We start from the raw sequence: 24,372 nt of genomic DNA, 5'->3' as shown, positions 1-24,372 counted from the left end.
CTTGCTCTTTGTTGTCTGCTCTGTTATTGTCGTTCCTTTAGTTCTTCTTTTCTGTTTGTTATTTTCTTCAATTTGTTTTGTTCTTGTTCTTTTTTATTCTTATTTTATTACTTTTCTACTACTACTACTACTACTACTACTACTACTACTACTACTACTACTACTACTACTACTACTTTTATAACATAACAGAGATCTAGCTAAAACGAGACGATGAGGTGACGTGATTCCTGACTGGCTCTTTGTAAGGACTCGTCACGAAGCAATTAAATATCTACTACTAGTCTACCTAAAGTGACAGGCTGGAAGGGAGGGAGAGAGGGAGGGTGGGGTGGAAGAGCTAAGAAAATACTACGCACGGAGACATGAACAGCTAGCATGAGGGTTATACATAAGTAATCCAAAGGTAACCAAAAAGTGAAAAAAAAACTATGTAACTATTTTATTCCCTTGCTTTCTCTTACGTCTGCGTCTCATTCTGGCTGACTGACTGATGATGATGATGATGATGGAATGGGTGTTGAATTGCAATGTGTGGTTAGTAAACTTGCATATCTACCAATCTACCTATTAATTTGTTTATATATCTATTAGCCTGTCTATCTAGTTATATCTCTCTTATCTATATAGTGGGCCCTGTCCCTATACGTGGTTGCATCTTTGAATGTCTCGGTGTAGAGGTGCTATGTTTAATGGCTATGTGTTGTATTCCTGTATGTCTTGTTTTGTGGGTCTAGTGACGGCTATGCGGGGCTATAACACTATGGCTGAAGGTGTGTCCACTCGGCATAATATCTACTGCATGTGTTGCTCCTGTATGTGGATGACGATGTCTGGTAGACGTGATGACTGTCTCGTTTGGGTGGCAGTGGTGGGTGTATGGTCTGCTGTATGACTGACTGACAATGTGGTGGTTGCAATGTGTGTTTGGCATGGGAGTTTATGTATGGCTGCCTATAAGCTTATGATATCACGTGGTTGTTTGTCTGTTCTTGCATGGCTGGCTGTGGTGTGTCATATACGTGGTCTTATATTCGTACGTGTGAGTGATGCGAAGTCTGCATTGCGTGAGTTTGAGTTTTATGTAGTTGTTTGTGTATCCCGAAGCACCCACGATCTCCATGGCAGTCCAGGCTGGGTGGTGGGCGTGGGAAGGTCGCGAGGTACGGCCTTTGTGAGCTTCTTAAACTGACTTACCTTGCTTTGTCCCCTTTGTCACCTCGCCCGTGCCAGCGTTAGGAAAAAAAAAAAAAAAACACTGCCTGGGAAAGTGAATCAGTAGGATGTGGAAAGGTCGCCATGAACATAAATCTTTTCTGGGTCTTTTTTTTACCTTTCCATTTCTCTTTTTTATTTTCCTTTTCTCTTTCTTTTTCTTTTTTTACTCACCTTCTTCGCGGACCCCACCTGACAAAGTCCATCAGTGTGACGAGGGAGGTCACGTCACTTCAGGTACAATCCTTTGGGGTCTCCTTATATACCGACCTAGTTTTTCCCCCTTTTCGCTTGTTCCTGCAGCAGAGAGACCCGCCCTCGCCCCCATTCCCCCAGCACACAAAGATGATCGATAAAACATGGGAGGGTTTAATGGAGTATCTCGCCAAGGCGACAGAGCCTTTATCCAGCCCGTATCGACCATGGCAAGGCGCCCCGGAGCTCGAGGCGAACACAAGGCTCATGGGACACATTGATCGAGGCTGTGAATGCGTGAGTCCAACTTCACGTTTCATTTCTAGCCCATTGATGGGGATTGTAGTGGTGTTTGACGTATGTGGCTTGTCCCGCTGACCTTCAAGATTTGTTTTTGTTGTTTGTGATGTGGCGAGCGTGTGGGCGAGCGTGTGGGCGTGTGTATTGCCGAGTCGTGATGATATAAGTCAGCTTCTTATGTAACTCTTGACTCTTTTTTGTGGGAGCAGTGAGTAGCGGGCTATTTTTTCGTTATCGTTTCCTTTTTTTTTGCCCTTGAGCTGTTTCCTCTGCTGTAAAAAAAAAAAAAAAAATCAGTATTTGTGCTCCTCCACCCATAGCTATGCGTCAGTAATGCCAGATGTGTGGAGGGTACGACGTGTGCATGTTCTTCGAAACAGATTTGGTAGCATTCGCATTCTTAATCGGCGAATATTGATTTCCTCGTGTTTGTGTTTGGCGGCAGCTTCTGGGAATGTTTGTGTTCGTGTTTGCGTGCGCTTGAATGTTCGTATCGAGCTCGTGCAGACGGCGAGGCAGGAGGGCCAAGGTCAACTGGCGGGGAAGAGGGGGTTAGAGGAGGGGGGCGGAAGTGGTCACCAGGTGTTGTGTCAAGCTCATCCCTTTCCCCCCACTCTCCTCCCCCCTCCTTTCCCACTTTTCCTTTTACTTCTTCTCCTAAACAAAAGTCTTGCAGCGTTCATAAGAAAGATAATTTACTTCAGCATTTATTCTTTTGTGTATTTGTAGGGTACGCCTGTTTCGTTTATGGTTTTTCTTCTCTTTATTTGTCACGTGCATAGAGGTGACTTTTAGCGGGATGGGCCGAAATCACCAAGTAAGGAGAAAGGGATATGAAAGGAAAGGGAAATCAAGGGAACATGCCACACTGCAGAGATGGGGCAATGGCACGAATTGTAATCCTCGGCTTAAGAATTACGTTGAATGAGCTGCATGTGCCTCAGAGTCGCGTCCGGTGAGTTCAATAAGTTTAATCGTCTTTTTTCTTTTCTCAATCCGTTTCATCCAATTGTCATACGTTTTACAAGCTCATTCCCCTCTAATATAACTTTTCATCCTCGTTTAACTATTTTTTTTCATCAGTTTCTCCATTCATGTCTATTTCCTTCTTTTCCTTTTCTCTTTTTCTCTTTTACTCATAAAACGAATACATGTTTTTTTTTCTTAAGTAGCGGGGTCGGGGCGGGGCGGCTGCATCACCTCGCCACTCACCCCCCAAAATAACGTATTGTCCATCGCTCTGTGTGACTGCCTTGAGGTTACGTCGTCCAGTGCCGGTGAATATCGGTCAGTCGTATATTTATGGTTAACTTATAGATTGGGTTTGGCCTCAATTTCGTTCCGTTCTTTGAAATTTGTCTAAAGCCACATTATTTTTTTATTTCATTCGTTAATTATGAACAAAATCTAAACTGTTACCAGCTTATATTTATGCAAGATTTTTTTTTTCTCTTGGCATATTCTAATTGAGTTTCTGCGGTTTCGTCGAGTTTTCTTTTTTATCTAGCAAACTGATAAGTCTCTCCAGTTCCAGTAACTGCTTTGTCTCTAACATGTTTATGGGAAACTTCACTGATTAAGGAAGTCCAGTCAGCCAACGCCGGTGTGACGTGCGTGTTGGGGGTGGGAGGGGGGAGGGGCACCTGGGGGAGACTGCCAGCGTCTGAATAATTGAGTGACTCCGAGATGACGTTGGGAGTCTCGCTGCACACAGGCGCCTTGCTTCTCTTTGACCTTCACATATTAAAGAATTCATTTAATGCTACAACTACCCGATTCGTGACCTTGTATTGGTTTACCAATTATACTTTAGGTTTCGAAGGCCGTCAGTCACGGAATAATGTTCCCCTGGGAGTGAGTGGTGACATGTGGCATCGTTCACTGTTTGGAAGTCACTTCGCTGGGTGCTAAGGGGCACAACAGCGGCTCCTGCGTTATCTGGACGTTTCTCTCCCCTGCCACGCCTTTCAGTCACCAATTCCACGGTGTGGTGAGCCGCGGGGCTGTTCAAACCTGATGTGAATTCTGGTGTGTGTAGAGACTCAGCTCGTCGTTGCCACGCCAGTGCCACCACCTTGACTCCGCATCCCTGGCAACGTGTGTGTGTGCAGGCCGCCGTGGAGAGTGAAGCGTGTTTGCAGATAAGCGAGGAAGATAATTAGACATTGACAGAGACATTTAATTTATTACAACTAATGAAAATGTGGCGCAGAAAGGTAACAGCCGTGCCTTCAGTGTGTTGGCTGATCCTGGGACGATGAGACGGTGCCCGCGGGTTCACGCTGCAGCGGCCTAAGCTGGGTGAGTCCTTTTACCTGTGTGCTCTTGAAACCTGTCATGAATTATGCCTGTAACTCAAGGGTGTTTGAATAGCGTATTTGTGTTAGTCTGTTTGATTATATATATATATATATATATATATATATATATATATATATATATATATATATATATATATATATATATATATATATATAAAGTGAAAGTTAGTCGTAGTCCTCGTTGGTGAGTAATGTCCCTTTTCAAGGTCAGGCACGTGTTGGCATGTTTCCGCGTGTCACGCCGCCGCCGGTATGCCAATACAAACAAACGTTGCTGGGAGTTACATAACTTGCTCCGTGTGGTGAAGTTTGACTTGGCGTTTTTTTTTATTTCTCAAATGTTGGTCTTTCTTTACAAGAAAAGTTGACATATCTTAAGAATAAGATTTGTAATTTGCGTTACATTTATTGAGAGGACGGCAAGACTGTTCTATTCAAATGCTTGTCTGCATGCTTAATGTGAGTGAGTGCATACTTACTACAAATGCTATGCACTCACATTAAGCACGACAAGCACTGTCACTCCACGCATTCATTCTGTGGCCAACACTTGAATAGAACAGTCCTGCCGTCGTCTCAGTAAATGTAACGCAAAATACAAATCTTAATCTTAAGACATGTCAACTTTTCTTCTAAAGATTACTACTACTACTAGGGTTATTATTATTAGGGTTACGGTTACTACTACTAGGCTTGCTTAGGGGAGGTACGAGGGAAGTGTTCTCAGTTCTGGTGATCCTGCCGCTGCTCGGCGAGGGCCAGGGTTATTTGTCTAGCCACGGGGTGAAACGTGTGGACGAGCACCGATGGTTGTTAGTGATGGAGTGTCCTTTTACCGTCATCTTTCTCTTCTTGTTCTACCTTTACATCCTCTCACCCGCGGCCTCGTCTAATACATTTTTTTTAGCATACTCTTTCTTTTCTGCTTATTTCCCTTTGAATGTCATTCCGTCCTCTCCTCTTTGGTTATTATTATTATTATTTTTTTATAGCAATATAGTAGTAGTAGTAGTAGTAGTAGTAGTTGTAACCGTAGTAGTAGTAGTAGTAGTAGTTGTTGTTGTAACAGTAGCAGAAGTAGTTGTTATTGCAATATATTAGTAGTAGTAGTAGTAGTAGTAGTAGTAGTCGTAGTAGTAGTAGTAGTCGTAGTAGTAATAGTAGTAGTAGTAGTAGTAGTCGTAGTAGTAGTAGTCGTAGGTAGTAGTAGTAGTAGTAGTAGTAGCAGTTATTGCAATATTATTATTATTATTATTATTATTATTATTATTATTATTATTAGTCGTCGTCGTCGTAGTAGTAGTAGTAGTAGTAGTTATTGCAATAGTAGTAGGAGTAGTAGTAGTAGTAGTGAATTCATATTACTTATTCATTTATTTATATGTTAGTCTATCTATTATTAGCGCACCAATGCCCATATAAGGAGCATGCTTTTCTTGGAACCCCATGTTTAGTCTATTTAAGTCCTTTGTCCGTAATAACTGGGCCATAACCCTTGAGTGGACAGGCCATTGACAGAGAGGGAAGGGCTGGAATGCTAGTGATAATGGAGTGGCGGTGAGGGCGTAGGAGAGGGAGTGGCTGTTATAGGGTGGGGAGGGATTAATGGTGGTGGTGGTGGGGGGGGGGGTGACTTCTAAAGACAGCACGTTGGTCTAAAAATAGGATCAGGATATTTTTTTGTGAATAATGACAGCCTTTGAACCTTTAATGAGACGGGTCAGAGAGAGAGAGAGAGAGAGAGAGAGAGAGAGAGAGAGAGAGAACAAAGGAACATAAGAACGTAGGAGTCTGCAAGAGGCCGGTAGGCCTGTACAAGGCAGCTCCTTTGAATCTAAGCTCCCGTGGATCTAACCCCACCTAATATCACTGTCCATGAATTTATCAAACCTATTTTTGAATGTGATAATTGTATTGACACTCACCATATGACTGGTCAGCCTGTTCCACTCATCTACCACTCTGTTAGTAAACCAATGTTTGCCTATGTCCTTGTTGAATCTGAATTTATCCAGTTTAAACCCATTACTACTTGCCCTAACGGGTTCTTTTACCGACAGAACATTATGAATATCCCTCTTATTAAAGCCCTTCATCTATTTATAAACCTCGATCATGTCTCCACGCACCCTTCGCCTTTCTATAGAGAATGCAAGTTTAACTGAGTCTTTCCTCGTACGGCGAGTTTCGTAACCTTTGAATCATCTCAGGGCCGCTTTCACAGTCGTTTTGTTTGCTTTGATCGTTACAAATGGCGCCGATCGACGCTATAGTTTTCCACGTGAAACTGGCCTACGGGGTAGCGGCGGCTGCAGAGGAAGCGAGAGGTGTTGACGGCGTGTGGTAAGGTGCGGGGCTAGGCTAACCTCACAGCCGGCACTACCCCATCGGCCAGTTTTAAGTGGAAATTCTAAAGCGGCGATCGTCGCCATTGGTAACGATCAAAACAAACAAAACGACTGTGAAAGCGGCCCTAAGTCACCCTCCTCTGCATCGATTCTAATATTTTGATATCCATTCTACGTATAGTAAGGTGACTAGAACTGAACCGCATAATCAAGATGAGGTCTAACTAATGCTAAATATAGTTTGAGGAAGACTTCGGCGCTTCTGTTGCTTACGCTCCTAACACTCTCGATTCTCTGTGTTCCCTCCCTTCCTTCTCTCTCTCTCTCTATCTATCTATCTATCTCTATCTATCTCCTTACTCTCACTCTCAATCTCTCTTTTTCCCCTCCATTCTCTTTTGCCTCTCTCTCCTAACACTCGATTCTCTCTCTGTGTCCTCTCCCTTCCTTCTCTCCGTCTCCCTCCCCTCTCCCTCTCCCTCTCACTCCCTGCCCAGCAAACAGCCAACGTTTAGCCTGGTCCGGGGCGCGTCAGGAAGCCTCTGTTGAAGCCCGGAAAAAGGGCGCGGGCAAGCAGTCTGCAATGATGCGCAGAATTGACTTAACAAATTACGTTTGCTAATATCGAGGCGGCAGTGGAGAGGGGGTGACGATGGAGGAGGCTTTTGTGTGAGTGCGTGCTGGGTAGGAGGTGGTGGTAGTGGTGGTGGTGGTATAGGAGTGGTGGTGGTAGTGATAGGGGTGGAAGGGTTGTCGTTGTTGTTTTTGTTCTTGTTATTCTTCCTCTTTTTCTTCTTGTTCTTCTTTTTCTTCTTGTCTTCTTGTTGTTGGTGTTGTTGGTGGTGATAGTAGTAGTACATAAGAACATAAGAACGTAAGGAGGCAAGAAGCCGGTTGGTAGTAGTGGTGGTGGTGGTGGTGGTGGTGATTTCACTTCGTAACTAGTAAAATTCTATGTCCAGTACATCAGGGAGGTAAAAGAACACAAAACATAAGTGGCCGTGGTGAGCAAATCAGGGAAGTAAAGTGACGGAACAAGCCGAGGCAGCAAAACTATATAGTCGCCGCGGGCAAGTCAGTCACTTGACTCGCCATTCGCTCCAATCCCGAACAGAATCTTGGCGGCTCAGTCTCCTTCCTTCGCCCTGTTAACTACCTTCCTTCTTTTGTCCCGCCACTTTCCTTCCTTCCCTCCTTCCTTCCCTCGTTCCTTCCTTCGTCCTGTCATCTTCCTCGTTCCTTCCTACGTCCTGTCACCTTCCCTCCTTCCTTCCTTCCTTCCCTCTGTCACCTTCCTTCGGCCTTCGTCCTGCCATCCTTGACCCCCAACAAAAATGGGTTCCGGCGCCTTCACTGTATTTTCGATTGATTTGATATAATCCCGTCTAGAATTTTAAGAGGTTCATCTTGCTATCCACCCTCCTTGCCTCGCGGGGCTGGGGAGCGTCAGGGGGCCCAAGACCTTCCTGGCGAGCGTCGCAGGGCTCAGGGTTCCGGCAGGGCGCCTCGGCTCCCCCGGAGCGTCCACCTCCGTGTCGGAGATCCCGAGGGTCCAGGGTTTGGGGGGCGTGAAATTCCAGCAAGACAGTTCCTGACCTCTTTCTAGCCAGACGACACGTTCCTGACACGATTCAATGGGTTTCGACGCTTAGGGATGCACAATTCCCCTAAGCAAGGCAAGTGTCATACCGATAAAAAACGAAAAAACACAAAAAAATAAAAAAAATCAAAAAATACCAAAAAAAATTGTCTTGTTTTGCTTTGTTTAAAGCGTCTTGTATGTTGGTATGGCGGGTCTTTTCTGGGGAGAAGGAGACTCACGCGTTCCAACATACAAAACCAGGAAAAGTCGATACGGAAACACCAAGAGAAGAAAAGCATAGAAAGGAACACCAGAAAAAGGAAAATGCAAAGAAGGAACACCAGAAAAAGGATAACACAGAGAAGGAACATCAGAAAAAGGAAAAGGAAAATAGAAAAAATCATCCACCTTTCGGACCAAACCAACATCACAAAATTATGGGCGAGTCTCTTCTGGGAGGAAAGCGGCTCGTTCAGACCAGGAACACCAGAAAGGATGATAGAAACATCAAGAAAAGGAAAATAGAAAAAATCATCCACCATTCGGCCCAAACCAACATCACAAAATTATGGGCGAGTCTCTTCTGGGAGGAAAGCGGCTCGTTCAGACCCATGAACACCAAAAAGGATGATAGAAACACCAAGAAAAGGAAAATAGAAAAAAAATCATCTACCTTTCGGCCCAAACTAACATCACAAAATTATGAGCGAGTCTCTTCTGGGAGGAAAGCGGCTCGTTCAGACCAGGAACACCAGAAAGGATGACAAAAACATCAATAAAAGGAAAACGTTCAGACCGACCCATGAACACCAGAAAGGATGACAGAAACATCAAGAAAAGGAAAATAAACAGTCATCCAGCTTTCGGCCCCTGGGGCCGCGGGGTGGGTGACGGGTGAATCTCCTCTGGGGAGAAGGAGGCTAACCCAGACCGTCCAGAAAGGAAAAAGAAAGAAAAATTAAAACATCGAGAAAAGAAAATTAAATTACAACATCTAGCAAAGAAATAAAAAGTCATCCAGCTTTCGGCCCCTGGGGCCGCAGGGTGGGTGACGGGTGAATCTCTTCTGGGGAGACGGGGGCTCATCCACATCCAGCAACACCATCAGAAGGAAAAGAAAAGAAAACATCCAGAAAAAAGAAAAGAAAAGAAAAGAAAACATCCAGAGAAAAGAAAAGAAAAGGAAAGAAAACATCCTGAGAAAAGAAAAGGAAAGGAAAGAAAAGAAAACATCCTGAGAAAAGAAAAGAAAAGGAAAGAAAAGAAAATATCTTGAGAAAAGAAAAGAAAAAAACATCCAGAGAAAAGAAAAGGAAAGGAAAAGAAAAGAAAAAATAAAGTAAACAGAGCAAAACAAGACAAAACCAAAACCAAAACAAAATAAACAAAATAAAATTACATAATAAATAAATAAATAAACAACCCTATAACTAACAATTTAATTTAGCAACTGGGATGGAGGTGGTGGTGGTAGTGGTGGTGGTGGTGGTAGTGATAATGGTGGTGGTGGTGGTGGATGGGTTTGGTGGTAGGGGTAGGGGTGGTAGTAGTAGTTGTGTTCTTGTTGTTCTTGTTCTTCTTCCTCTTCCTCTTCTTTCTCCTCTTTTTCTTGTTGCTGTTGTTATTGGTGGTCTTAATGGTGGTGGTGGTGGTGGTGGTGATTTCACTTCCCTCTCTCTGTTCCTTTATCTCCAGTTTCCTTTCCGGCCTTTCTGTCTCTGCGGTGGTAGACGGTCACTGCTCTTCCCCTAAACCTATCAACAGTGGCGTTCCACAGGGCTCTGTCCTATCACCCACTCTCTTCCTGTTATTCATCAATGATCTTCTTTCCATAACAAACTGTCCTGTCCGCTTATACGCCGACGACTCCACTCTGCATTATTCAACTTCTTTCAATAGAAGACCCTTTCAACAAGAAGTACACAACTCCAGACTGGAGGCTGCAGAACGCTTAACCTCAGACCTTGCTATCATTTCCGATTGGGGCAGAAGGAACCTTGTGTCCTTCAATGCCTCAAAAACTCAATTTCTCCACCTATCAACTCGACACAATCTTCCAAACACCTATCCCCTATTCTTCGACAACACTCAGCTGTTACCTTCTTCAACATTAAACATCCTCGGTCTATCCTTAACTCAAAATCTCAACTGGAAACTTCATATCTCCTCTCTCGCTAAATCAGCTTCCTCGAGGTTGGGCGTTCTGTATCGTCTCCGCCAGTTCTCCCCCGCGCAGTTGCTATCCATATAGAGGGGCCTTGTCCGCCCTCGTATGGAGTATGCATCTCACGTGTGGGGGGGCTCCACCCACACAGCTCTTCTGGACAGAGTGGAGGCTAAGGCTCTTCGTCTCATCAGCTCTCCTCCTCCTACTAATAGTCTTCTACCTCTTAAATTCCGCCGCAATGTTGCCTCTCTTTCTATCTTCTATCGATATTTCCACGCTGACTGCTCTTCTGAACTTGCTAATTGCATGCCTCCCCCCTTCCCGCGGCCCCGCTGCACACGACTTTCTACTCATGCTCATCCCTATACTGTCCAAACCCCTTATGCAAGAGTTAACCAGCATCTTCACTCTTTCATCCCTCACGCTGGTAAACTCTGGAACAATCTTCCTTCATCTGTATTTCCTCCTGCCTACGACTTGAACTCTTTCAAGAGGAGGGTATCAGGACACCTCCCCTTCCGAGTTTGACCTTGCTTTTGGCTGCCTCTTCTGATTCTTTTATGGGAGCAGCGATTAGCGGGCTTTTTTTTATTATTGTTTTTTTTGTGCCCTTGAGCTGCCTCCTTTGTTGTAAAAAAAAAAAAAAGCATGCAAATAAAGGTAAAAACACAAAATAAAAGTGGCCGTGGTGAGCATATCAGGGAAGAAAAGTGACAAGAGAAGCCAGGTAACAAAACTAGTCGCCGCGGGCAAGTCAGTCAATTCGGAGGCTTGTCATTCACTCCAGTCCCGGACAGAATCTTGGCGGATCAGTCTTCCCCCGGCGGCGCGATGTTTCACGCCGCGCACGAACAACAGCCCGAGACGTGGACGAACTTTTAACACCACTGCTTGCGTGCGCGCCCCCTACTCCTCCTCCTTGGCATCATCCTTCTCCTCCTGCTCGTCTTCATCCTCTTCCTCCTTTTCCATTACCAAAACTGTAATAACATCCTTCTCTTCCTCCTCCTCCTCCTCCTCCTCCTTTTCCATTACCAAAACTGTAATAACATCCTTCTCTTCCTCCTCCTCCTCCTCCTCCTCCTTTTCCATTACCAAAACTGTCACAACATCCTTCTCTTCCTCCTCCTCCTCCTCCTCCTCCTCCTCCTCCTCCTTTTCCATTACCAAAACTGTAATAACATCCTTCTCTTCCTCCTCCTTCTCCTCCTCCTTTTCCATTACCAAAACTGTCACAACATCCTTCTCTTCCTCCTCCTCCTCCTCCTTTTCCATCATCAAAACTGGCACAACATCCTCCTCCTCCTCCCCCTCCTCCTCCTCCTCTTTCTCTTTCACCACCAAAACTACCACAACCTCCTGCTCCTCCTTCTCTTCCTCCTCTACCACCGAACCTATGAACACTACAACCAACAACAACCACGATGACAAATAGACCACTAGGAACAAAAAGAGTACTGAGAATATAACAGAGAGAGAGAGAGAGAGAGAGAGAGAGAGAGAGAGAGAGAGAGAGAGAGAGAGAGAGAGAGAGAGAGAGAGAGAGAGAGAGAAAAGCAACACCCATGACCGTAACAAAATCATGCAATACGCCAAAAAAAAAAAAAAAGAAAAGAAAATCAACACAAACTAAAATATTGTTATGGCTGCCGCGTTGCACCTGCCGCCTCTGCTGCCTCCCTGATACACCGATGTGCTCACTAATTAGCGTAGTAATAACCTGCCCTAATGAGACCTTCCAGGGCAGGCGATTAGCGATCCCCGCGGTGCTTCATTTGTGGCGTGGCCTGGGGAGGGGGGGGGGTGTCAGCGTGCCACTGAACTTTCCACGGCAGCCCAGCAAAAGGTCGTGTTCCTGCGTTGTTCCAAGCCTGAAGGGGAGGAAGATAGGGATAGTTAGATAGATAGATAGAGACAGATAGGTAGATAGATAGATAGATACAGATAGATAAACAGAGATAGATAAATAGATAGATAAATAAATATATAGACAGAGAGATAGACATAAATGGACAGAATACAACAGAAATAATATAAAAAAAATGTTATTAAAAAGCAGAGAGAGAGAGAGAGAGAGAGAGAGAGAGAGAGAGGGGAGGGGGGACTCTCCTTTCACCTCAGTGCTTGCCGCTAGCGTTCCAGATGAATACGTCCTTAACCGTGCTTAACTAAATACGAAATGAGAAAGGAAAAACAAATAAAGCTGGCAAAAACACAAATTGACTCTCCTGTCGATTCATCTACCTGTAACTACTCCATTTTTAGTTATGCACGTCAAAAAACGCAAATGTAATAAAAAGATTGAGAGGAAGTAGACCCTGGTTTTTATAATTATTAACTTATGAATTCACTTTTACATATCAGTGCTGGAAAAAAAAAGTATATCTGGCACACACACACACACACACACACACACACACACACACACACACACACACACACACACACCACTCCGTGGCGCAACTGGTGGAGCGCTGCGCTGGCAGGCTTCAAGGTTCGAGCCCGCTCAGGCCGGATTCTTTCTGTTGATTAGGAGTGGTTACTGTCCCCCCTTGAGCAAGGGGGATGGGTTGTGTGGTGTGTGAGGTCCTGGCAGTATGCATAGATCGACTATAAAGAGCACTTGCTCATGTCGAGAGGGTACTTGCTGGCGGTTACGAGTCCAACGTGTGATTTACGCACGCACGCACACACACACACACACACACACACACACACACACACACACACACACACACACACACACACACACAGGAGTTTCTACTAAGAGAAGTAAGAAACACTAGCAATACACGAGGACACAGTAAAAAATTGAGAAGGGGAAGATGCTTGAGACAAAAAAAAAAAAAAAAAGCTTCCCGCAAAGAAGCATAGAGGTTTGGAATAGAGTAAGTGAAGAAGTAGTATCGGCGAGGAGTGTGCACAACTTTAAGGAAAAACTAAACAGGTACAGATATGGAGACGGGACCACACGAGCGTAAGCCCAGGCCCTGTAAAACTATATACAACTAGGTAAATACAACTAGGTAAGTACACACAAGCAGGCGTGATGATGACAGGCTTTGAGTGATACCTTAGCATGTGTTCAAAGCATCTTTAAGGTAAAGGTCAAGCGGGGAGACTAATAAGCTAAGCCGCGCACTGCGTCGACGTTTATTTTTGTCTCTTTATCCCTTTATTATGTGGTGTGTAGACGCTATTTGCTCCGGAGACAGGCAGGTGTGGCATCTCTCTCTCTCTCTCTCTCTCTCTCTCTCTCTCTCTCTCTCTCTCTCTCTCTCTCTCTCTCTCTCTCTCTCTCTCTCTCTCTCTCTCTCTCTCTCTCTCTCTCTCTCTCTCTCTCTCTCTCTCTCTCTCTCTCTCTCTCTCTCTCTCTCTCTCTCTCTCTCTCTCTCTCTCTCTCTATCTCTCTATCTCTCTATCTATCTGTCTATCTGTCTATCTATCCCTCTTCTAATTATTACGTTTTTTCTCTGTTATTTTCACCATCTTTCTTTCTCACTTCATCAATCACGTACTCTGTTCAGACATTATAATGGATGACGAAGTGTTGAAAAAGTTGGTTTAAAATATAGAAAGAACGTAATTGATTAACAGAGAGAGAGAGAGAGAGAGAGAGAGAGAGAGAGAGAGAGAGAGAGAGGGGGGTCAGATGAAACACCACTATCCTAATCACCGCGAACCAACACTGTCGACATAAATTCTTCTTCCTGGACCTCACGATGATGCTGTATCACGTGATCCTCGTCTCTCTCTCTCTCTCTCTCTCTCTCTCTCTCACCCCCCCCATGATGCGTAAGACTTACGAAAAATTGATAACCTCTGAAGGTCACAAATGAACAGTAGGAGATGCAAGGTCTTTAGAATACCTTAAATCAACACAGACGCAAGGAAACTATTACAGCTATTATTCTGGTCTGCTCACGTCATCAAGAAAAGTGAGCGAGGGAAGGAAACCCTTGTCACACCATTATCTTGTACAGTCTTTGTAGGCAATGCGTCCATCATATTTAGCATAATCTCTGTGTTTATGGCATTAGTGTTGAAATACACCCAAGCCGTTACTGTAAGCTTGAGTTATGTCCTAAGACGTATGTACACCGCACGTACACCGAAAGGGTAGGAAATAATATTCTTTGTGAGTGAATGTTCCCAATTATCAGAGAAAAATAGATAGATAGATAGATAAATAGATAGATAGATAGAGAGAGAGAGAGAGAGAGAGAGAGAGAGAGAGAGAGAGAGAGAGAGAGAGAGAGAGAGAGAGAGAGAGAGAGAGAGAGAGATTAATGGTGACTAAGTGATCCTTCCTACATGGCAACTAAGCTATATATGTGCACAAGACGGTAATAACACTTCAACAATGACGAATACGATGCCATCCAACACTCGCTCGGCTTCCTTTCTGCCGCCCTGATCAAAGGAAAGGAAAGGCTGCACACGGCTGCCTGGACTCCTTTCAGATGTCGTGCAAACAAGAGGAATTAGGAACGGGATCGGGAGCTATTTCGGGTATGTCTAAAGACCCGAGTCACTATGACCTGGTTTTGACCGACCTCGTGACTGACCTTGTGACTGACCTTCGAGCACGAGGAGACGAGAGAGAGAGAGAGAGAGAGAGAGAGAGACGCACACACACACACACAGATACAAACTATTTTCATATGAAATTTATCTGCAATAAACATATCAATAAAAACAATGTTATTAATATAATGATAATAGGAATAATGAAAATAACGATGATGATAATGATTATAAAATTAATCATAATAATAGTGATAATAATAATATTAATAATAATAATGATAACAATAATAATAATAATAATAATAATAATAATAATAATAATAATAATAATAATAATAATAATAATAATGTTAATGACAATAATAATAATAATAATAATAATAATAATAATAATAATAATAATAATGCTAATAACAATATTAATAAAAATTATAATGATAATAATAATAATAATAATAATAATAATAATAATAATAATAATGATAATGATAGTAATACTGATAAATGCATTATCATATATAATTATCAACGCAACAGTTAATGATAACTGAAAATATACTCTTGATGGGGGTTGTGAATCAATTTCTCATTAATCATAAAGATATAATCGTTCCTCAGTAACTACTGGAAACTAAACAGACGCTGTAAACTTCGTACCGTGTACTCTGATCTGCCCGGCACTGAGTTAGCATCTGTCCGCGGGCGGCGCGCTGAGGGAAGTCAGTCTGTTGCGATGCCTGGTGATGCTGGGTGGGGGAGGCGCTTCAGGTGGCAGCACACAGCGATGGCGAGGGTGGCGCGCCAGGCCCTCGCCAAACTTTCCGGGGGCGTTGGGGTGACTGCTGGAGAACTTCGGCAGACTCCGTGTGGTAAGAGCATCGTCGTGGGTATTGTAATCACCCTTCATGTACGTTTCTGGATTCTTTTGATCTACTGTTGTTAGATCAGGATCAGAGAAAATAATCACCCCGCGCACGCGCGTGTATGCGTATGCTGTAAAGGTGTGCTTAGGGTGGGGAGCATAGGCAACGCCCTTTGCTGACGCCGAGACGCCCTGACGCTTAGCACCTGTAAGCCAGCGCACCTTCCCCGCCGCTCCCTTCACACCTGTCGTGCAGTGTTACTGACCCCGTGCGTACGTGTGTGTGTGTGTGTGTGTGTGTGTGCTTCGTATTCCTCTGGATGAATTATCCCTTCACCTGCAGCTGTTGATGGTGAGGCAAGATGTGGTGTTCTTCAGTAACAGTGATGATGATGTGTGCGGGGGGCGGGGTATGAATCCACGTGTGCTGACGTTGCATCGCTGAAAGTAGGCTACCTTTATTTCGCGTATGATTTTGTTATTAGTGTGTTTAGCTAATTTTCCATTTGCTATGTTTTTTTAATAATTTTATTGTCAAAGCACTTTTGGACTCAGAGCTTGTGTGTATGGGGCTCATTTAAGGCTCTGCCTCTGAGAAATGGAATCAGTAACTCATTATAAGATTTTACTACAATTTCCTGAAACATTTTTTCTTGTAAATTTACTGTTTTTGTTGTTAAATATAATTATTATATTCGTAACCATTTAAAACTTAACCTAACTGTTGACTTATCTACAGATTCACCTTAAACTTTAGGGTGACCTCATCCCTTAGAACTCTCCCTTGAAGCTACAGTTGAAAGAGCATCTTTGTATTTCTGATTTGAAGAAAGAAATTGAAATTTCTTATTGGCATAATTTCCTTCTCAGCTTGAGCGGCGAAGTGAATGTGATGTAATATGATTTTAAGTTACATATTAAGTGAAAATAATCATCTCAATGTACCTGACTCAATATGCATACGACACACCAAGTGACGGGAAAGCAGTCAGCTCGCCAACATGTACTGCTATAGCTTTCAATGCTGCCATCGTACACCCGACAGGGGTCGTCAAGTGTATTTTCATGCTTACCTTCCATAGTTTTGAAATCATACTCCCTTTTTTCCAGTTCAAAAAGAAGTTGTTAAGACAGTATGAGTATGTTGGCAGTTGGCCACTCCACTCCCAAACGAGAGGGAGCCATGGCCGCCGTGGTACCCATGCTTCCCAAGGAGGGTATTTTTCATTGTGGCGTGATAGTTCCTTACCATTCTTTTGGTTTGAGATACTGATACAGTTTATCCGTTTTCTTACGAGTATGAAGGAGTTTCTCTTGCATTTTCAGCACAAGCCCAAGTAGATTTCCTAACTCGATCGGATCAGTCTTGGGGCTCTCACGCCGATTTTCATGTTCCTTACATGAGTGCTGCCGTGCGCAGTGTAGTGCGGGTACGCAGCTTCGTGCGTGTGTCGGGTTGCGTGACTGGACCTGCGTCCTAATTCCCTTCCTTCCTCCCTTCACCCCAATACTGAAGTTCAATAACCAGGGTGACGGGCGTGTGCACGGGTAACAATCGCTGGCTGCGTGTCTTATTTTCCTTAAACTTGTATGCATATATTATAGAGAATGTTGCTTGCCCATAACAGAAACTTTAGAACAGGTTGCCATACATTTGAAAACAGGAGCATTTTTCTTATATTGCAACATGATTTATTATGTCTTTTAAACTCATTTGACATAGATTTTTACCTCGTCTTCCCTCTCAGTTCCTCTGTTTCTTCTCTCCTCCCCCGTCCCCTCCATTTCCTCCCCTTCTTTTCTTGCTTACGTTCCATAGTTTTGAAATCATACTCCCTTTTTCCAGTTTCGCCTTTGCTGTCCTGTGTCTCTGACTCGTAGATTAGAGTAGATTGTATCAACAACAAACAGCCTAGTTAGAACCAAGAGGTCTGTTGCTGTTTGCTTTTCCTTTGTACTCCTTTGTACTCTTCTTCCCCCCACATCTTTCCCTTCCCTTCTTTTCCATTCCATTCCTTTCCCATCCTTCCTCCTCTCTTCTCTTCCCATGCCTTCTATTTCCTTCCCATACTATCTCTCCTCTTCACCTCATTGCTTTTCTTTTCTTTTCTCTTCCTTTCCCTTCCGTTCCCTACTCTTTTCTTCTTTTCCTTTTTCTTTTCTTCTCTCTCCTCTTCTCGTCCCTTATTTTCTCGCCTTTTATCTTCTTTTTTCCTGTTCCTCCCCTTTCCTTCCCTTCCCTTTCTTTCCCTTCCCTTCCCTTCCCTTCCCTTCCCTTCCCTTCCCTTCCCTTCCTTCCCTCCTTCCCTGCGCTTCTATTTGCCTGTGGTCGATAGCTCCCCTCTGACACGCATTTCCTTTTGTTTGTTAATCACCCACAAAGTTTCCACACACACACAAGCTGTCTTTCCATCTATACCTGTCAACACCACTCCTTTCCCTCCTCCTACGCACCTGGCCCTTAATGATTCACCTGGCGGGAATATTATACTGCTTATTACGGCGTCCGGCCAGCAGCGGCAATGGTCTTTCTTGGCACGGCAGGTGGTTATTACATCCCCGAAGGAGGGTGTGAATTAGATATAGTGTTATTGTTGGTATCATTAGCTCACACGTCCATGGTTTATAGCTTCTTACGAGTGGTGTCCCTGTGTCACGGCAACTCTAAACATATATAGATTCCATATTCACGTTTTTGGCACGCTATATACCTGTTTCAGTGTTTGTTTTCATGTCTACTTCCCTGATGATGTCCCGTCCTCATTTCTCTCCTTATCTATGTGTCCTGAAAGTCTTGTATACATTTCTACCTTTCGTGTTTCGTGTGCGGGGTGAGTTACCAAGTACTCTTTCTTGCAGGGGATCGGGCGATAAGCCCCGCCTCCGCCATGACGTCATCCCCCATGCGGCCGCCTGGCTTCAGGGAGTGCTATGTGTGCCAAAGAGAGTACGGATCCCGCTCCATAGAGATCCATGAGCCGCAGTGCCTGGAGAAGTGGAGGGCTCGCAACGCCAGCCTCCCAAAGTTAGTGGCGCTCTACTCTGTTGGTGTTTGTGTGTGTTGTGTCGAAGGGGGAGTGATTTGAGTGTGGGTAACTACCATTTTTTTTTGTGGTGGCAACATTGATGGTTATAGTTGTGTTGAGGTGAGATCCCAAAGTTAATGGCTCTCTGATCTGTTGGTGTTTGTGTGTGTTGTGTTAAAGGGGGAGCGATCTGAGTGTGGGAAACTACCATTTTTTGTGTGTGGTGGTAATAGTGGTTGTTATAGTTGTGTTGAGGTGCGAGGCGACTGAGTGTTGCGACTTTGTCTTTGGATTGAAACGTGTTATGTGTTAGTGATTCAAATTTAAGGTGAACCACAGGTGTTGCGAGGCTTATTGGTACCGTCGTTCTCCTCTTCGTGAGTTATGTGTGTGTGTGTGTGTGTGTGTGTGTGTGTGTGTGTGTGTGTGTGTGTGTGTCTCTGGGTTGCATGGACACCTCGTTAACCCAATGCTCCTAGCCACCAAACACACACACACACACACACACACACACACACACACACACACACACACACACACACACACACACACACACACACACACACACACACACTCGTTCCTCTACAGGCCGGCATAAAAACAGCCTCGCCCCTGCCACCGTATCCACCATAAATAATCGGCTAACCAGTATTCTCCCCCTACAATTTGCCCTGCCCCGTAATAAGCCATGGCTCAACTTCATACTGCAATTTTACTTTAATCACGCGTCTATTAATATTACCAAAACATAATGCAATAATAATACGATCTAATAATAAGTTTTCCGTGTTTCATTTTAATGTGAGCCGTAAGAAAGTTTAGATTTAGCAACATGTAGGAAGAGAGAGAGAGATCTTAGCCTGGCCCTTTTCAGATTCAGGTTGCCACACGCGATAAAGAGGAGGGGAAGGTTTAGAAATGATAGTTCCTCCTTTTCCAAATATAAAACACATGAAAACAAGGAGAATCTGACCTCACACGTACACACACACAAAAAACAGAAAAAAACAAGGACATACATACCTATAGCATACTTGCGACTCAAAAAATCTTTAGCGTGACACAATCTGGCCCACCTGACTTCATTTTCCTGCCTATTTCTGTAATTCAGCGGCCTTGTAAACTTAATAACGAGAGACATGCTTGGTGGTCTAACTCGTGACTCCTGTTGCCCTAATTCGCCACTCGAGTAATGCGGCCGAGCAGGGGAGGGAGGTTGCATTGCTCGCTCCACTAATCCCCAGGAACTATACCTGTGTGTGCGTAGGTACCGTGATAACACAGAAGTTGGCGGTTATGTCCTGTGTGGGGTGTAGCGGTAGGAGTCTCTTTTTGCTTTAGCTGTTGGTGGTTTTTGTATGCAAGGTGAGAAAGTGAAAGAGAAGGAAGAGGAGGTTAGAAAGAGGAGGAGGGGGAGGAGATTATATATAGAAAATGTGTGTATTGTTTGATGGTAGTTGTAGTAATAGTAGTAGTAGTAGTAGTAGTAGTAGTAGTAATGGTAGTGGTATTATGACACCTCTTCAAATTAACCTTATCCTTGGTTTTGGATTTATTTTTTACTATACACTATTTGCAGGAGTAGCGCCAGAGTTTTTTTTCTTCCTTTTTTTTTTGGGTGGGGGAACTTGAGCTACTCCCTTTCCAGTAAAAAAAAAAAATAAGTGGCAGCAGCAGCAACATTAGTAGTTCCTCACCTCTTCGTTTTCTGATGTTCCATACTTGACAACTTTTGTTCAGGAAGCCTTGCAAGGTTGTTCGTCGTCTTCATGTCAAGCCAATACCAATAATTAGTCCCTGGGAACAATAAGTAGCGCAGAAAATTGCCTCGAAAAGATTACAAAGAATTAGCAATATCCATAACGCGAAGGTTAATGTGTGGCGGATGTTTTGAAGATATTTAAGAGTATTGATGCTATGGGTTCTTTGTGTTTACCTCCCTGAGTCACGGTGCCTCCCTTGTGTGTGTGTGTGTGTGTGTGTGTGTGTGTGTGTGTGTGTGTGTGTGTGTGTGTGTGTGTGTGTGTGTGTGTGTGTGTGTGTGTGTGTGTGACCTTGGCGTCGACACCTCTTAACGGACATACACGTACACACCATTTAATGTGTACACCGTTTGACCTTGGCGTGCTTGTCTGCGTGCGTATACCCGATGTTTGTGTGTGTGTGTGTGTGTGTGTGTGTGTGTGTGTGTGTGTGTGTGTGTGTGTGTGTGTGTGTGTGTGTGTGTATGAATGTATTTTCTTATATTAAAGGAAAAAGCTCCAAGGCTACTCAAAAGAGAAAACAAAACAAAACACTGCTTCCACTAATAGAAAACAAGAGTTCAGCATTATAAGACGTATGCATGTATAGATGTATGGATGTAAGTGTGTATGCATATGTCAATACCTGAATACATATGAAAAAAAAAAGAATATTGTGTGTGTATCGAAGTTTCATATACATATAAACCAAATTCCTGGGTCAGTTTCGTCGCTCAAATGCCTCTAGAGACTTTTAATAACCTTGTAATTATGAGTGTGGAAAATAAATTAGCCAGTGCTTACTCCTGACGGGGGAGGTGCATATGAAGGCGATTTATGGGGACACACTAATCTACACCTTGTTTGCACCCATCATCGCATTCTCCCCACGCACCCTGGTTTCCCATCTCCATCAGTTCCCTCCGTTTCTCCTCCTCTTCACATCCTTCCCTTCCCTTCCCTTCCCTTCCATTCCTTTCCCCTCCGTTCTCTTCTCTTCCCTTCTTTCTTCTTTCCATTCCTTTTATTTCCCTTCATCGCCTCTTGTCCCACTCACTCCCCATCGATACTCTTTGTTTCTCTTCCCCTCCACACCCTTCCCTTCCCTTCTCTTCTATTCCTTTCCCTTCCTTTCTCCTCTCTTCTCTTATCTCCCCATTCATTTTATTTCCCTTCATCGCCTTTTCTTCCAATCAATTTTGTTCCCCAACCCCATCAATTCCCTTAGTTTCTCCTCCCCTCCTCACTCTTCCCTTCCCTTCCCTTCCCTTCCCTTCAATTCCTTTCCCTTCCGTTCTCTTCTCTTCCCTTATTTTCTCTTCCTATACCTTTTCTTTCCTTTCCTTCGCTTCTCTTCTAATTTCTTCTCTTTTCATACTGTCTCCTCTTCTTTTCACAGTTATTTTTCTCTTTTTTTTCTCTTTCCTTCCCTTCTCTTCCCTTCCTCACTCTCCGAGCCTCACTCACCTCGTTCTCCTCCCCTTCACCCTTAACCTTTCCCCCCTTCCCTCGTTCACCCTCCTTCGCATTCACTTTTGTTCTTCCTCTCTCTTCTTTGCAACCTATATTCTCCGTTCACTTTTCCTTCCTTCCTAATCTTCCTCTTTTCTACACTAGTTCTTTCATCCTTCCTCACCTCCCCTCTTCCACTCGCTTTCAACTCCTCCTGGTTCCTCGTTCCTCTTCTTCGTAACGCTTCCTCCTGTAATCTTAATTTTTGTCTTCACTTCTTAACTCTTCTTTTCCACTCCTCCTTACTTATTTCTCCTCTCTTCCATTTCTTTTCCTTTTCCCCGTCTCTCCTGTTCATCCTATTTCCTCATCCCTCTTTCGTATCTCACTTTCTTCATTCTTTTTTCCTTCCCTCTAAAACCCTCTTTACTCTCCTTTCTTCTTTCTCCTCTCCTCCGTTTCTTTTCCTTTTCCCCATCTCTCCTGTTCATCCTATTTCCTCATCCCTATCTCGTATATCACTCTCTTCATTCTTTTTTCCTTCCCTCTGACCCCCTCCATTTACTTTTCTGTTCTTTTTCCTTACCTCTCAAAAATTACTCCTTGTTCCCTGATTTTCATTCGTCTCTTTCTACCCCTCATTTCATTAATTAACCTCCTCTTCCCCTTCTTGATTTAGCCTCCTTGCTCTTTTCTTCCCTTCATCCTAACCCTTCAGCCATGGAGCCTTCAGCCCTCATTTCTTTCTCACCTTTGTCCTTCCTCCCCCTTCCTTGCACCTCACCCCTTTCATTTATCCTCCACCTTTCTTAAACCTTCCACATTATCTTTACTCTTCCCTCCGCCTTCCCCTTGCCTTCCCCTCATTCCCCAATCCTCAGCTTTAACCCCTTGCTCACACCCTTCACTCCTCGTCCCTCCTCCTCTTGATCCCCCTCCCTCTCCCCTCGGTCCCGTCAGCTCCCTTAGCCCCTCAACGCTTCAGGCATGAGGGTCGGAGCCTAATTACCTTGTGAGTGAGCTGCCGTAAAGAGCGTGCCCTGAAAATACTAAAGTGCTCCGGGAAAGCGTCCGTACCACTCGAAGCTGGATATGGAGAGGGTGGGAAAGGAACACACACACACACACACTCGCACACGAAACTGACCTTTATTTTAGCCACTCTGCTCGCTTTTGTAGGAGGAAGGCATTTTAGTTTTCATATATTTTTGTCCTGGAGTTGCTTCATTTACTGTAAACACACACACACACACACACACACACACACACACATGTCATAGTGCAGAGGTAACGATAGATATATATAGTATGCAATGTGTCCTGCCGTGTCCGTGTGTTATGAGATGAAATGGAGCTTTATCCATCTTTATCACGTAGCTTATTTGTATATTCCTGAAATCCGTTCACTCTTTCTTTTCTTATTTATTTTTTCTCCCAACAAAGTCTCGGAATTCCGCTTCGCTTCAAGTAAACTCCCACACAGCGCTGAATCTGTGGGGGCGCTTCCTGGGCTCACATTCCTGGCAGGTTCTCGGAAGGGTGTTGCATTACGGCGAGTTTGAAGGGAACGGGAAAAAAAGACAACCTGAAATATGAATCACGATATGCCTTATATTACCGGTCCAACATAGCTATTTATTAACGTTGCGGAATAAAATAAAAAAATAGTATTATGACCTAAGTGTGTCACGTTTAAAATTAGAAAATTGGTCTTCCATACCGATAATTTTCTTCTGCAGTTAAATGACAACCCAAGCAGTGATTATTTTTTCTTGAAACATAAATATAATGAACTCAGCTTTTACTACACCCTATCAGTAAACGGTGAGACTGTGATAATCTATAATTGTGGTGCAAAGAGTAAATGACGATAGCAGAAAACATGGTGGAAGCAATATAACCTAATATACTATGAGAGAAAGCTTGATAAAATGTAATATGTTCATGCCATTTTTAATTATTTTCACATCTTAACTAAGTTGGGTATGGAACTGTGCTTGAGAGAGTAGATAGTATAGGGTTGGTTGTGAGAGCCATGCGGAGAACCTAAGAGACAGCCTGTTATTGATTGAAAGTCTGTTATTGATGTAAGGCTGAGGGTCAACACAGGTATAAAAGAATAAGAGCTATTGACCAGAAGCACGATTCATCATTATAATCATTGCGTCCAGCGTGAAAGGACCTCCATCGAAAGGCTGAAGGCACTAAGGCAACAAAGGCATGATCAACTGTTATAATTACATAGTGTGAATAAAAATGACAGTCACAGATATGCTCGGGTCGCTGGAGCTGTGTGTGGAAGAACTGAGCACTAAATTCACGGGTTGCCATTTGGCCTTGAATATATGAGTGAGTCTCGTGCTGGTGGCGAATTCTTTATAGTCTTGGCGGAGCGCTGCATCGACTGTGAGTACTCGTCTGCCGCGCAGGTGATGGTGATTTTTATGATGGTGATGATGATGATGAGGAGGAGGAAGAGGGGGAGGAGAACGAGGATGAGGACGAGAACGAAGAGGAAAAATAGAAGTAAAAGAAGCGAAAGAAGATGGAGATGAAGATGAAAAAGGAGAGGAACAAGAAGAAGAAGAGGAAGAAGAAAAGGAAGAAGAAGAAGAAGAAGAAGAAGAAGAAG

The 24,372-nt window shown here is 43.8% G+C and overlaps 1 protein-coding gene across 3 annotated transcripts in view; it reads left to right on the top strand.

Moving 5' to 3' along the window:
- LOC127009199 (serine/arginine repetitive matrix protein 1-like) overlaps nt 1–24,372 on the top strand; it is a 53,954-nt gene that overhangs the window by 4,099 nt on the left and 25,483 nt on the right. For 2 of the 3 annotated variants that reach the window (XM_050882045.1, XM_050882069.1), the window contains exon 2: nt 18,380–18,545. In XM_050882045.1, the coding sequence (XP_050738002.1) occupies nt 18,380–18,545 (166 nt within the window). Of the gene's footprint in view, nt 1–3,681; nt 4,012–18,379; nt 18,546–24,372 lie in introns of those variants that run through there. The other variant, XM_050882051.1, reaches the window with a different exon arrangement.

Source organism: Eriocheir sinensis, chromosome 4 (genome assembly GCF_024679095.1).
Source record: "Eriocheir sinensis breed Jianghai 21 chromosome 4, ASM2467909v1, whole genome shotgun sequence".
NCBI classification, from domain to species: Eukaryota; Metazoa; Arthropoda; class Malacostraca; order Decapoda; family Varunidae; genus Eriocheir; species Eriocheir sinensis.
This window is presented reverse-complemented; position numbering and strand designations above follow the sequence as displayed.